This window comes from Morus notabilis, unplaced genomic scaffold (genome assembly GCF_000414095.1).
Source record: "Morus notabilis unplaced genomic scaffold, ASM41409v2 Scaffold406, whole genome shotgun sequence".
NCBI classification, from domain to species: Eukaryota; Viridiplantae; Streptophyta; class Magnoliopsida; order Rosales; family Moraceae; genus Morus; species Morus notabilis.
Genome location: NW_010364333.1, coordinates 126,629 through 139,117, shown reverse-complemented (window position 1 = coordinate 139,117; position 12,489 = coordinate 126,629). Strand labels below are relative to the sequence as shown.

Below are 12,489 nucleotides of genomic sequence, written 5' to 3'. Positions count from 1 at the left end.
GTAAAATTCATTTAATTTTCTTAAAAGAAAAGATAAATTGACCAATAAACATATTAAACTTGTCTTGACCGTGTTAAATAAATCATTATTATATTAGTTATTTATTCAATATATTAATTTAAATGGGTTGACACGATTAACACGATTAATAAATGAGTCGTGTTTGGTTCACATTTTGACACGATTAATAAACAAGTCGTGTTTATATTGATGTTTTCTGACACGATTAATAAACGGGTTGACATGAATATGACCCATTAACACAAGTTGCCACCCTTAATCATGTCCACTGATTCCTCCTATATGTGGTTTCCTTGTACCTAAAACTATATGTGCACGGAATGTTCTTTCCCAAACATGGAACTCCCACCAAGCCCGGCTTTTGATCCGGATAAATCAGTCTCCTCAAAACCCCTTCACTGCTATTCTTCTGCTGGGAAATGTGCTTGGATCCATGGCAAGAATTCTAATTGCAGATATGCATCGCTTTGCCCCGGTTATGAATTTATGTTTGCTTCATGGACAACAGATGGTATAGTGTTTAAAAATTTGTCCTGCTGGTGTTAATTTTGTTTTGGGTTTTAATGTAAATGGCCGTCTCTTAAGTATTCTTTTAGTAAATGATCCAGATTTTGTTAAATTAGGAAAATGGCAATTTTTAGAAAGGGTTAAGTAGTGACTACTGATTTGTGATTTAATATATTATTGATTAACTTGGTGTTTCATAACTGATAAACCAACATTAGTCAGTTATTAATCAATATCAATTAATAATTTATCAGTTTATCATTGATAAACCATGGTATATATATAAGTTGATCATAGTAAAACAAAAAAAAAGACCATTTAGCTAAAAAAAAAATAACAAAAATGAAGAATTTATCTTTAAGAGTGCATGAGTCTGAATCTTTACGTCTCTTACAATACCTTTTTGATAGGGTAATTATTTGACTAAAATGGTTATGAATCAAGAGTAAATGATAAAAATCATGATCCATGTATTTTCAATGGGTATTTATCAAGATTATAAAAAAAAAAAAAAGATCCAGCCTTAATTTAAAGGGCAACCAAAACTGGTCATCTTCCTAATTTTTCTATGTTTTTTTGGTTTTATAAACGGGGTGTTTCACTATATCAAAGGGTAACAAAATAATTTTATTTCTTTTAATAAACACTTACTTAAAATGTGAATTATTACTTTTTATTGATAAACGCTTAAAAATCATCGCGTCCATTAACATTAAAAGGATTACATTTATCGATTTTGTATTTAAAAAATTTGATAATTGCTTGTTTTGCAAAAAAGAATTTCTTTGATCCTGTCGTTACAAAGTTAGACACGTGTGTGATCAATTTTAACTCGGGTTACGAAAACTTCTTTTAAGGGCTTGTTTGGTTTATAGATTTAAATTAGGTGATTTGAATTTTTGAAAGAAAATACTGTAGCATAACTTTTTAAGTTCAAATTATTTTGAAAAAAAAAAAAACATTGCAGCAAAATCAAAATTAGATTAGAGTTCCAACCTATTTACCAAACAACCCCTAAAGGTTACCATGTATGAAAGGACATTAAATTATATAAGATAACACTCCTATTCCTAATTAGCTGCTATATATAGGTACGCTAATGATTTAGGTTCTATTTTAACTAAGTCTGCTATGTATTATCTAAGTAATGCAGGTTTTACATTCGGATCAACATTCGGCCACTTAATCACAGAGACAATGGAAAACAACATCCCTGATTTCCTCATCGGCTGCTCAAACTCCCCTTCCCGTCTACCGCTCGGATACGCCGCCTTTGGAAACGCCAACCAATCACTTCCTTCCCAAATGGCCCTAAAGAAATTCTCCTTCCGTTTACTCTCTCACTTCAAAACGACTCCTCAATATACTCCCACCTGGTCTTAGACGACGGCGTTTCATACCCCGACCTTACTTACACACCGCTGTTCGATGTCGCCGTCGAATTAGGCCCCCACTTCCGCGGGTACTACTACCTTAAGCTCCAAGAAATCGTCGTCGGAGATAAGCGGATAGCGATACCGGTCGAAAAACAGCTTCCGAAACGCGACGGCAATGGAGGGACGATAGTGGACACCGGGATTCCCTTCACTTTCTTGGAACGCTCGATATACGAGGCTGTGAGGCATGAGTTTGAGAACCACATGGGTAATTTTAGTAGGGCTCCTGATCATGGTGTTTTAGGGACTTGTTTTAGTTCTACTTCTTGTCAGGATATCACGATGGTTCCGGTGTTGTCTTTTGTGTTTGACGGCGTTGCGAAGATGGATTTCCCTACGCAGAAATACTTCTTGATTGATGACAAGGTCGGCGCAGTGTGTTTGTCCCTTACGACGGATGTTGTCGGCGGTGTCGGTCCCAATGTGGGGTTGAGCAGTGGTCCGGCGGTGTTGTTGGGGAATTACTTGTTGATGGATTCTTTTATGGAGTTTGATTTGGTGAATTCTAGGTTAGGGCTTCAGCAAGAACATTGTGACATTTGACGTGCATGTACTTACCTTTTAACGTCTTGTTAATTGTTATAATGTTATTGTGCCGATGATGAAAATCATGTGTAAGAAGCCTTGACAATGTTCGAAATTTCGAATTGCATATTATTTCTATATATCCTAGTTATTTGTACAGATATACTAACACTCTCTTCATTTCACCAATTCGAGTTTAGAATTTGAGTTTTATTATAGTAAAAAGCTCTCAGAAACAGTCACATCTAATTTTTTTGCTACAATAAAAAGTTTTCATATAAAATTGCATCTCAACTCAAATTAAAAATTCAAATTAACAAACTAAACGGCCCTAAATTTCTTTTTTTGCCTTTTTTAAACTAATTAAAAGTTGCATATAAAATCATAAATATGGTGGTACGGACTTAGTAATTATTGTAGATAAATTTGTAGTAGTACGCAATTGTATGGGTTGGGTAAGTACGTACGTACTGGTTGTTGGTCGCAGGGTCTGTTCACAGAGGTGTTCAAATGATCTAATTATCAGCTCAACCGACTCAATTCAATCTAATTTAATTCATTTTTATGAATAACCGGTACTAATAGGATTGGATTGACTTTCATTTCTTAAAAACCGACCTAAATTGGATCAGATGTTAATTTATCTTCAAAATATCCAATTCAAACCAATCCAAACTCTACCTATGCTATATATAATTTTTTTTAAATATTTATGTATTTATCTTGCATATTATTAATACTAAAATTTGATGTTTATTTTCTTTAGTGAATTTCATGAATGTCTAATATAACACTAAGAGTTTAAAAGCTATCTAATTTTATAATTTGTCAGCAATATTTATCCTTCATATGACACAGTCATTACCGTAATGATCATTTCATTAGTTTAAAAAGTTTCAATTATGCAAATATTAAAAAAAAAAGTTTATCGTTTTAAACTGGAGGTTCAATATAGATCATTTTGTGTAATTACTTCACGCACCTATTTCTATCACAGTTGAAGAGAAAAGAAAAAAAAAGTGAAAAAATTTGGAGCCCAACAAATTAAAGGCCATAGTACAAAATCAATTGGTCCAATCCAATCTAAACCGACTTTAATTGGATTGGATTAGATTGGATGATACACTAACTATTGGATTGTATTGAATAGAATTTCTAAAAACCAACCTTTGATTGAAGTGAATGATACACTAATTATTAGATTGGATCGAATAGAATTTTTAAAATCGACCTTTAATTGAATTGGATGTTATTTGACTAAAAAATTGGATTGCATGACACCCCTACTGGTTCAAAAAATGAGCAAATTTGAGGCATTATGTGAAAATTTTAAAAGAGACCTTATCACATATTAAAGAACAAAAGGAAAGTTATCACCAAAAGATTAATTTGTTACTTTTTTTATTTTTATAGTAATACTGATCATAATTAATAAATATAACTAATTAGGATTTTTAATTATTTGGGGCCTTAAACAATTGCTTAAATGGCCTTCAAGAATATCGAACAAAACTTCTTAACCAAAAGGATTTTTAGGGTTTTCAACTTTCCTCCTCTCTCTCTCTCCCACACGAACCAGAGAAAAAAGAGTGAACGACGGCCGGAGTTTTGGGGCCGCTTCCTGGCATGTCGTCGGACTCCCGGCCATGAAACTTGATCCTCCAGCTCGTCTCGTCGTGAGCTTCTCATTAGTGGTTGCGGTATACGGTGTGGTGGTTCCGTTTAGGTGGATCTAACCCAGTTTGGAGCTTGGAAGCCGAACGGATGGACTTCGTTTCTAGGCGAGTTTGTCGTTTGGTGGTTGAGATCTCTTAGCCGATTATTTTTCTTGACGGCCCATTGGCCGGTTGCCCTTCATCGGAGGCTTCTAACAGCAGTGGTCAAAGGTTTTTCTGTTTTTCTTATGTAATTTTCGTGTTTGTAATAAGGGCGATGGTCTCCCCACCCGACCCTCGTTTGTCTTACTGTTTGTTGTTATATTTTAGTGATCTACTTAAGGCCGTTTGTATGTCTCCTGATAGGATTATCTTGGTCCGGCTAGAATTTTTTCTATGTCATGTAGATATCCCCTCATTGTGGAGTTTGGCAATCTATCCCTCCTACACTCGAAAGCCTATCTCGATGGGAGGGGTTTCTTCATTTCGAGCTTTATGTATGTTTGTTGTTAGTGTGCCGAGGTGTTCTCATATTTTTAGGTCTCAAGTGTGCGTCTATCCCTTTAATGAGTCATTAACATTGTATTAAAATGACTGTTTATTAATTTTTAATTAAATGCAATTTTCCTTTTAAAAAAGTAGCATTCTGGAAGAGCCGGCATTGGTTGGTCGCAAAGTTAACATGACCAGTTACAACACAAACCTCTAGTCCACGTTTGGTGGATGAGAGATTCGAGGAGATAAAAAAAATTGCGAGAAGTAAAGGGGCCGGATATTTTTTAACGCCAATCATACCTCATGTCTTCTTATTTGTATGAAAGAAAAGTTCACATTTCTTCTCTATTTTCCACACCTTAGTATTTTGTCAATTCCTTTTTGTTTTCCATTCATAAAATCTCATTTATTTCACCGATTTGAGTTTAAAATTTGAATTTTATTACAGTAAAAAGTTTTAAAAACTAATCACATCTAACTTTTTTATTACAGTAAAAAATTATCACATAAAATCACATCTTAACTCGAATTAAAAACTCAAATCAACGAAATAAATGGATCCTAAATGTAGCATTAATGTGGGTGTGATAAATTTGAATTTTCTAGGGCTTCATAAAAGATATAAAAAACATGCTCGAAATATTTTACTTTAATCAATTTGAGTTTGTTGTTCCATCCAAATAAAAATATAAAAAAAGGAGTCAGTTAGCTGCAATTATATGGGTTGGGCTTTCTTTTTTCTTTTCATTCTTGAATTATTTACTTGCTGGGCTATGGCCTTATTATACATATGACCTTTTTGAAAACTGGGTGTTAGTTATGCTTCTTTCACCAATTTTCTCAGTTTTTACTATCCTTTAAAATGATCATATTATCCGTGCATAAATAATTCACTTTTCATCAACTTGTTGTCCCCTTGCCTTTCTCTCTCTTCCTCTTTCTCTCTTTTTCCCTTTATCGCTCTATCTCTCTGGATCTCAGTTTCTCCGTCGCTGACTCATGTCAATGATCTTAAGGCGACGCCGACGACAACAACAACGATAAAATATAGGCACGATCATGACAATAACACTTATGTGGTCGAATACCTGTCACCTTTTTCTTGTGAATGGTTTGTAAGAATTTAATTTTGATGTCGCCTTTCATTTATACAACCAGAGAGAAATGAATTAAAAAAAAAATATTATCTTTTTTTTTAATTATTTTAAAATACACAGCATTTCCCAAATTCTTCATAAGTTCCAGTACCAACCTTTGAAATTAATCCAAGTCACCTTCTATACACTTTTTGTATCCCAAGCTTTGCAATACTGAAGTTCATGATATTCTTTTATTACTTTTTTAAATTTGAGCGTGGGAGATTCCAATTCCGAAACCTATAATTAAATGTGATCTTATTGTTAGAAATCAAAGATTTGGTGAAAATCACCACTCAAAAGCCAATAATATTCATGTTAGATCATCAAGAATTAATAAATCTGTAAGCGGAAACGTACCTGAATCCATATCCAGATCAACACGTTTTCCTAAAGAACCCTTTAACTTTCTCTTTGTACTCTTTCTGATGATGGGATGTCAGAATGAATGAAATGATACATGTGATCTGCGGACCATAATTGTCATTTATTGATAATTTCCCTGTTATCTTTTGGTATTTCTATTTTAGCCCATCATAAAAATAGAAATTATCCTTAAGTCTTTACACATTAAAGACCCACACCCTATTAGATACATTAAAGCCTAAAATACCTAAACCTTAGTATATCACTTTTAATTAGGCTTAACCTTATATGACAGCTCGCAACACATAATTATTTATATATAAGCCCAACGTTAGATTAATGATCCAACACTTACTACTGAATTTTTACAAATAGTTTTTAAATTGACGTTCAAGATTTGAGGTCATTGTAATTGTGACATCACTAGTACAATATCAGACCAGATCTCAAAAGAAAGCGCCGAGCTGTAAGTCCATACAACTCAATAAGTTGTAGCCTAACTAATAATATGTCGTCACATTATGCCACAAACTTTTCCTTATCCGTCCTTAAACAAGTTGTTGTACACCAAGAGTCCCACATCGGTTGGAGACGGGGGTCTGAAGAGGTATATGTACTAGAGTGCCAACCCCTCCTACCAGCGAGGCGCCTTTTACGAAGAGACAAAACCCCACCCGTCACGGCGGGCCCAAGTGGGGACAATACTTCGCCGGTGGGTCATCGGTGTGTGAGAAATTCTGACGTCAACAGTTGGCGACTCCACTGGGGACGTTTGGCCACGACCTGCCTCCCCAGTCCCCCCGTCTCGGGGGGCACTGTTGTACACCAAGAGTCCCACATCAGTTGGAGACGGGGGTCTGAAGAGGTATATGTACTAGAGTGCCAACCCCTCCTACCAGCGAGGCGCCTTTTACGAAGAGACAAAACCCCACCCGTCACGGCGGGCCCAAGTGGGGACAATACTTCGCCGGTGGGCCATCGGTGTGTGAGAAACTCTGGCGTCAACACAAGTATACATTAAATTCTTCATCTACCAATCCTAATAAACTTGTGCAACAAAATCTATCTTGGCTTCTTTTTTATCATATAATTAAGCTTGTTGCAATATAACGCTGTGAAAGATAAAATCACATTATATTCCCGGACTTTTCTCAAGTTTCTCAAGACTTGTGTCAAATATAAGGGAATCTTTACTTGCTCCACGTGTGGAGAAATTTATTTTTAACCGTTAGATTAATTTTTTAACATTTAAATTTGTGCAGCATCGTATTAAAAATTTATAGCACGTCACACAAAAGTACTCTTACAATAGATCCGACTGTTAAAAAATTAACCAAACAATAAAAATACAGTTTCTATCAATAAAATAAATAACTTATTTCACCGTAAAAACCCTCCAAATATTATTATCCGATGTAAATTTGGACAACATTTTAGCCGTGTTTAAAATTGATCCCATTTTTATTTTTTACGTTTTTCGAAAAAAAAAATAAAAACGTTTCTAAAACAGTGTTTGGCGCAATAAAGACAAAACCCAGAAATAAAAATGATTTTTTAATTTAGTGTAAAGTCGTTTTTTATTTTCTCTTTTCTCGAACAGAAAGAGAGAAAAAAAGACATTAATAATTTTTTTTATACTAAAAATAATTTTTTGATAAAACTAATAAACACATTTTTAAAAATAATTTTTATTTAAAATTAAAAATATTTTTATTTTTATTTTTATATAAAAAAATAAAATTATTTTAAAATGAATTTTAAACGCTCCTTTCACTTTGTATTGCTGCGAGCCGTCTAAGTATGATGCCTTTTTGAGTAGCGAAAAAAAAAGAAAGAAAAACAAAAAGTAAAGTTTGATGACGCATGAGATAGCGACACGTCACTGCCCAACGCCAGCTAGGCTCGCGCTTCCCATCCATAATTCACGTGTTTGATTCCATGAAACAGCCATTTTTCGAACACCCAAACAGTGACGCAGCCACTTATGTTGCTTTCGCCCTTCTGGGTCCCGCCATTTGATGGATTTGTAAAAACCACAGGATTTGCACTTCAAATACCCTGGCTTAATGTATATCTAATATAACATGGAATTCTACCAAAAATTGAAAACCTTGGCAGACCTGCGTTTTTTTATAATCACTTGGAGAATTACACCCCATAATATAATGATAAGGATCTTATGACTTCAGCCCAGTAGCCGTATCAGTCCTGTAAATGCAACATTTCTTTATTTGTCTTTGTAACATTATTTGTTCATTTATTTAATACTGTCACGTTCATTTCACCGATTCGAGTTTTATTACAGTAAAAAGTTCTCAGAAATAGTCACATCTAATTTTTTTATTACAGTAAAATTTTTTTACATAAAATCACATCTCAACTCAAATCAACGAACTAAACGGGCCCTCAATACAACTTATCACCATGTTACATATAACTTGCTTTAATATTGTTATATTACAAGTTCTTATAAAAAAAATGTTACACATGTCGTAACTTACAACTACCGGACTTAATAACATGTTATAGTCCTACTAAATTTAAAAGTATAATAATTCAACAATTTTAATAAAAGATTGACTTTTGAAGAAGCAGATCACATTAGGGCTGGCAATTTCAGACACGACACGATGAAACGACACGAAAACGACACGAGATAAATGGGTTTAGACCGCACGATTATTAATTGGGTCGTTAACGGGCTGGCACGAATAACACGAAAATAAACATGTTGGATTCGTGCCAGCCCGTTTAACACGCTTAACCCGTTTAGTTATACGGGCCGTAATCGGGCCGACACGTCTCTCATTCTCTCATTCTCTCACAGCCCGTTTTATTTATATTCTCTTGTTTGCATGAAGGGTGTTTGATAAAAGAGTTAACTTAATATAACACTCTAACTTTTAAATAAGTTATGGCATGTTGATAAAATTACAAAATGCCAATGGATTTGTAGATGGATGATTTGTAGATGGACTTGTAGATGGTTGATTACAAAATGCCAATGGATGATTTGTAATGGATAAACCTAAACTTTAAATATGTTTTATGTTTTATGCACTTAAATATGCCAATGGACTTGTAGATGGTTGATTATATTTTATGCACTTAAATTTTCAAATATTTGGTTATGTTTTTAAACTTATTTAAATGTACTTGGTTATGTTTTCAAACTTCTTTAGATGTTTAGTAATTGGTATGTTTTGAAACATATGTCATAAGTGATGTTTTAGATATTTTAATATGTGTCGGCTATTATGCATGAATTTAACTATAAGTGATATTAAGTAGTCAATTAATATAGTTTTGAATACAATATAAAATTCACTATTTTTGCTAGTTGGGTCATAAACGGGTCATAAACGTATTTTTTTCGTGTCGGCCCGTCACGGCACGTTTAATAATCGTGTTCGCGTGTCGTGTCGTGTTAACCGTGTTATTAGCGTGTCGTGTTCGTGTTTAGATTTTTGACACGTTTATTAATCGTGTCGTGTTCGTGCTCACTATAATCGTGTCGTGCCGTAATCGTGTCGGCCCGAACCCGGCCTGTAAACACGAATTGCCAGCCCTAGATCACATCATTAGAAATTAGAACACACATTTTTTATTACCCAGCGAAGAATTCCGCATGTAAATAATTAGGGGGACAAGTCTGAGATCTTATATACATGGGCGATTTTGAGATCGGAAGCAGCTGATTATTGCTCTCTCCAACCGAACATTGCGTGGCTACACTTACTTGCGGCACCGCACCGTCTTGTTTACGTTTTCAACGGTTAGAAATTTAGTAAAACCTCCATACGGAGTTGATTTTTGCACTTTGGCACCTTTTAGCGTACTTTTGGTTTTTCTTTGCCGTGCTTTGTCCAAAACTTGACGCTGAAATTCCTGATATTTACAAAAAGCCCAAGTGGTACCTTTCGTAAAATTTAGAACTAGAATGGCAAATTACATCTCCCACATCGAACATGATACGCTAGCATTTCTGTTTACCGTTGGCTCCTCCGTCTTGTTCCTTCTTCGTCTTTGTGGAGTGTGTGGACTCCACTGAAAGACAAAAGGCAAAGCAAAAAAAACCTTAAAAGGCTCATCTTTTAGTTCCCATTGCATTCAGTCACTCGGTATTCATTCTCAGAGAAAATCAAGCTCACAACAATGGCGTCTTCGTCTTCATCTTCATCTTCGATTCTCTTTCTAATTTCTCTCTCCTTCCTGTTCTTCATTTCACCTTCTTCCTCCGCCAAAATCACTCTCTCTCTTTCCCCATTCCCCCACCATTCTTCAGATCCACTCCAAACCATCACTTCTCTCGCCTCTGCTTCTCTCTCCAGAGCCCATGCTCTCAAACGCCCCAAATCCGTCAATTCATCTTCGTCTTCTTCGTCTACTGATTCCAAATATCAGACCAAAACCCCTCTCTACCCCCGCAGCTACGGCGGCTACTCCGTCTCGCTCCGATTCGGCACGCCGCCGCAGATTCTTCAGTTCGTCATGGACACCGGCAGCAGCCTCGTCTGGTTCCCCTGCACCTCCCGCTACCTCTGCTCCAAATGCTCCTTCCCCAACTCACAAAACCCCCCAAAATTCATCCCCAAAAAGTCCTCCTCCTCCAAGCTCATCGGCTGCCAAAATCCCAAATGCCAATTAGTCCTCGGCGCCACCGCAAAATGCGACGACGCCACCGCCGGAGAAAACCCGAAGAATAAAGCTTGCCCGGCCTACATTATCCAGTACGGCTCTGGATCAACCATAGGCCAATTGCTCTCGGAAACTCTGAATTTTCCCGGGAAAATGGTCCCCGATTTTATCGTCGGCTGCTCGGTTCTCTCCATCCGCCAACCCTCCGGCATCGCCGGGTTCGGCCGGGGAAAGGAGTCGCTGCCGTCGCAGTTGCGCCTCGCCAAATTCTCCTACTGCCTCGTCTCCCACCGCTTCGACGACACGTCGTTTAGCAGCGACCTCGTTCTGTACTCCTCCTCCTCCGACGACAAACAACCAGAGGGCTCAATCAGCTACACTCCGTTCCAGAAGAACCCTTCGCTGTCCTCGATTCCGGCGTTGAAGGAGTACTACTACATACTTATCCGAAAAGTGATCGTCGGAAAAACGCACGTGAAGATTCCGTACAGGTACTTAGTCCCCGGATCGGACGGTCACGGAGGGACGATTGTCGACTCCGGCACGACCTTCACGTACATGGAGAAGCCGGTGTTCGACGCCGTATCGTCGGAGTTCGCGAAGCAGATGGCGAATTACACGAGAGCGAAGGGGATAGAGAACCGGACCGGTTTGGGCCCCTGTTTTGATATCTCCAAGGAGAAATCTGTTAATTTCCCGGAGCTGGTTTTGCAGTTCAAAGGAGGTGCGAAGATGAATTTGCCTTTGACTAATTACTTCTCTATTGTGGGGAGTCCGGGTTCGGTTTGTTTGACCGTCGTGACGAATGATGACGTCGGCGGACCGGAGTCAGTCGGCGGACCGGCCATTATTCTGGGGAATTACCAGCAGCAGAATTTTCACATCGAATATGATTTGAAGAACGAGAGGTTTGGATTTCGTCGACAAATTTGTAAATAAGGCACAACGTGAATGTTAATGTTTGTGTTTGTGTATTTATTTTAAAGAGTTTTGCGATGAAAATTTGAAATAACAGAAGTACAAGATTGGTCTACAAATTTAGTGTAGACAGTTTAGTGTTTAGCAGTAAATTTATATCTATTTTAGAGAAATTTCTCAGTTGGATTTGTTTACTATGAATAGTTATTCTTATTTTAATTGTTGGATTATATTTTAAACGGTTAGATATATATAATTAAAGTGGTTATACATCGAGTGCATCATGTAGTAGATCGTTAAAATCTTAATTGAGTAGTTAAAATAAGAATAACTATCGTTTATTAAAAATGATACGTCCTACACAAAAAGCTCCTAGTTGGTATTTTACTTAGATTTCCTACCTTGGGGTTTTTTTAAAGAAATTGCACCCCCCATTTCATCATACTATCTCAATTAGATGGTTTTTTAAGTGTTGGGAAGGTGTTTGTGAAAAAAAAAAGAAAAAAAAATATATTTTAAACGGTTAGATATATATAATTAAAGTGGTTATACATCGAGTGCATCATGTAGTAGATCGTTAAAATCTTAATTGAGTAGTTAAAATAAGAATAACTATCGTTTATTAAAAATGATACGTCCTACACAAAAAGCTCCTAGTTGGTATTTTACTTAGATTTCCTACCTTGGGTTTCTTTAAAGAAATTGCACCCCCCATATCATCATACTATCTCAATTAGATGGTTTTTTAAGTGTTGGGAAGGTGTTTGTGAAAAAAAAAAAAAAAAAAAAAGA

General features: G+C 36.2%; 2 protein-coding genes across 2 annotated transcripts; both read left to right on the top strand.

The window, feature by feature from the left end:
- Nucleotides 1-357: 357 nt before the first annotated feature.
- LOC21401796 (aspartic proteinase nepenthesin-2) lies at nucleotides 358-2,507 on the top strand. The gene is made up of 3 exons (XM_024171072.1): nucleotides 358-532; nucleotides 1,682-1,858; nucleotides 1,912-2,507. The coding sequence occupies exons 1-3, from the start codon at nucleotides 358-360 to the stop codon at nucleotides 2,505-2,507; spliced, it is 948 nt and encodes a 315-aa protein (XP_024026840.1).
- A 7,584-nt stretch (nucleotides 2,508-10,091) lies between these two features.
- On the top strand, nucleotides 10,092-11,841 carry LOC21401795 (probable aspartyl protease At4g16563). Its single transcript, XM_010106480.2, has one exon. The coding sequence runs from the start codon at nucleotides 10,297-10,299 to the stop codon at nucleotides 11,716-11,718; it is 1,422 nt and encodes a 473-aa protein (XP_010104782.1). The 5' UTR covers nucleotides 10,092-10,296; the 3' UTR covers nucleotides 11,719-11,841.
- The last annotated feature ends 648 nt before the right edge of the window (nucleotides 11,842-12,489 follow it).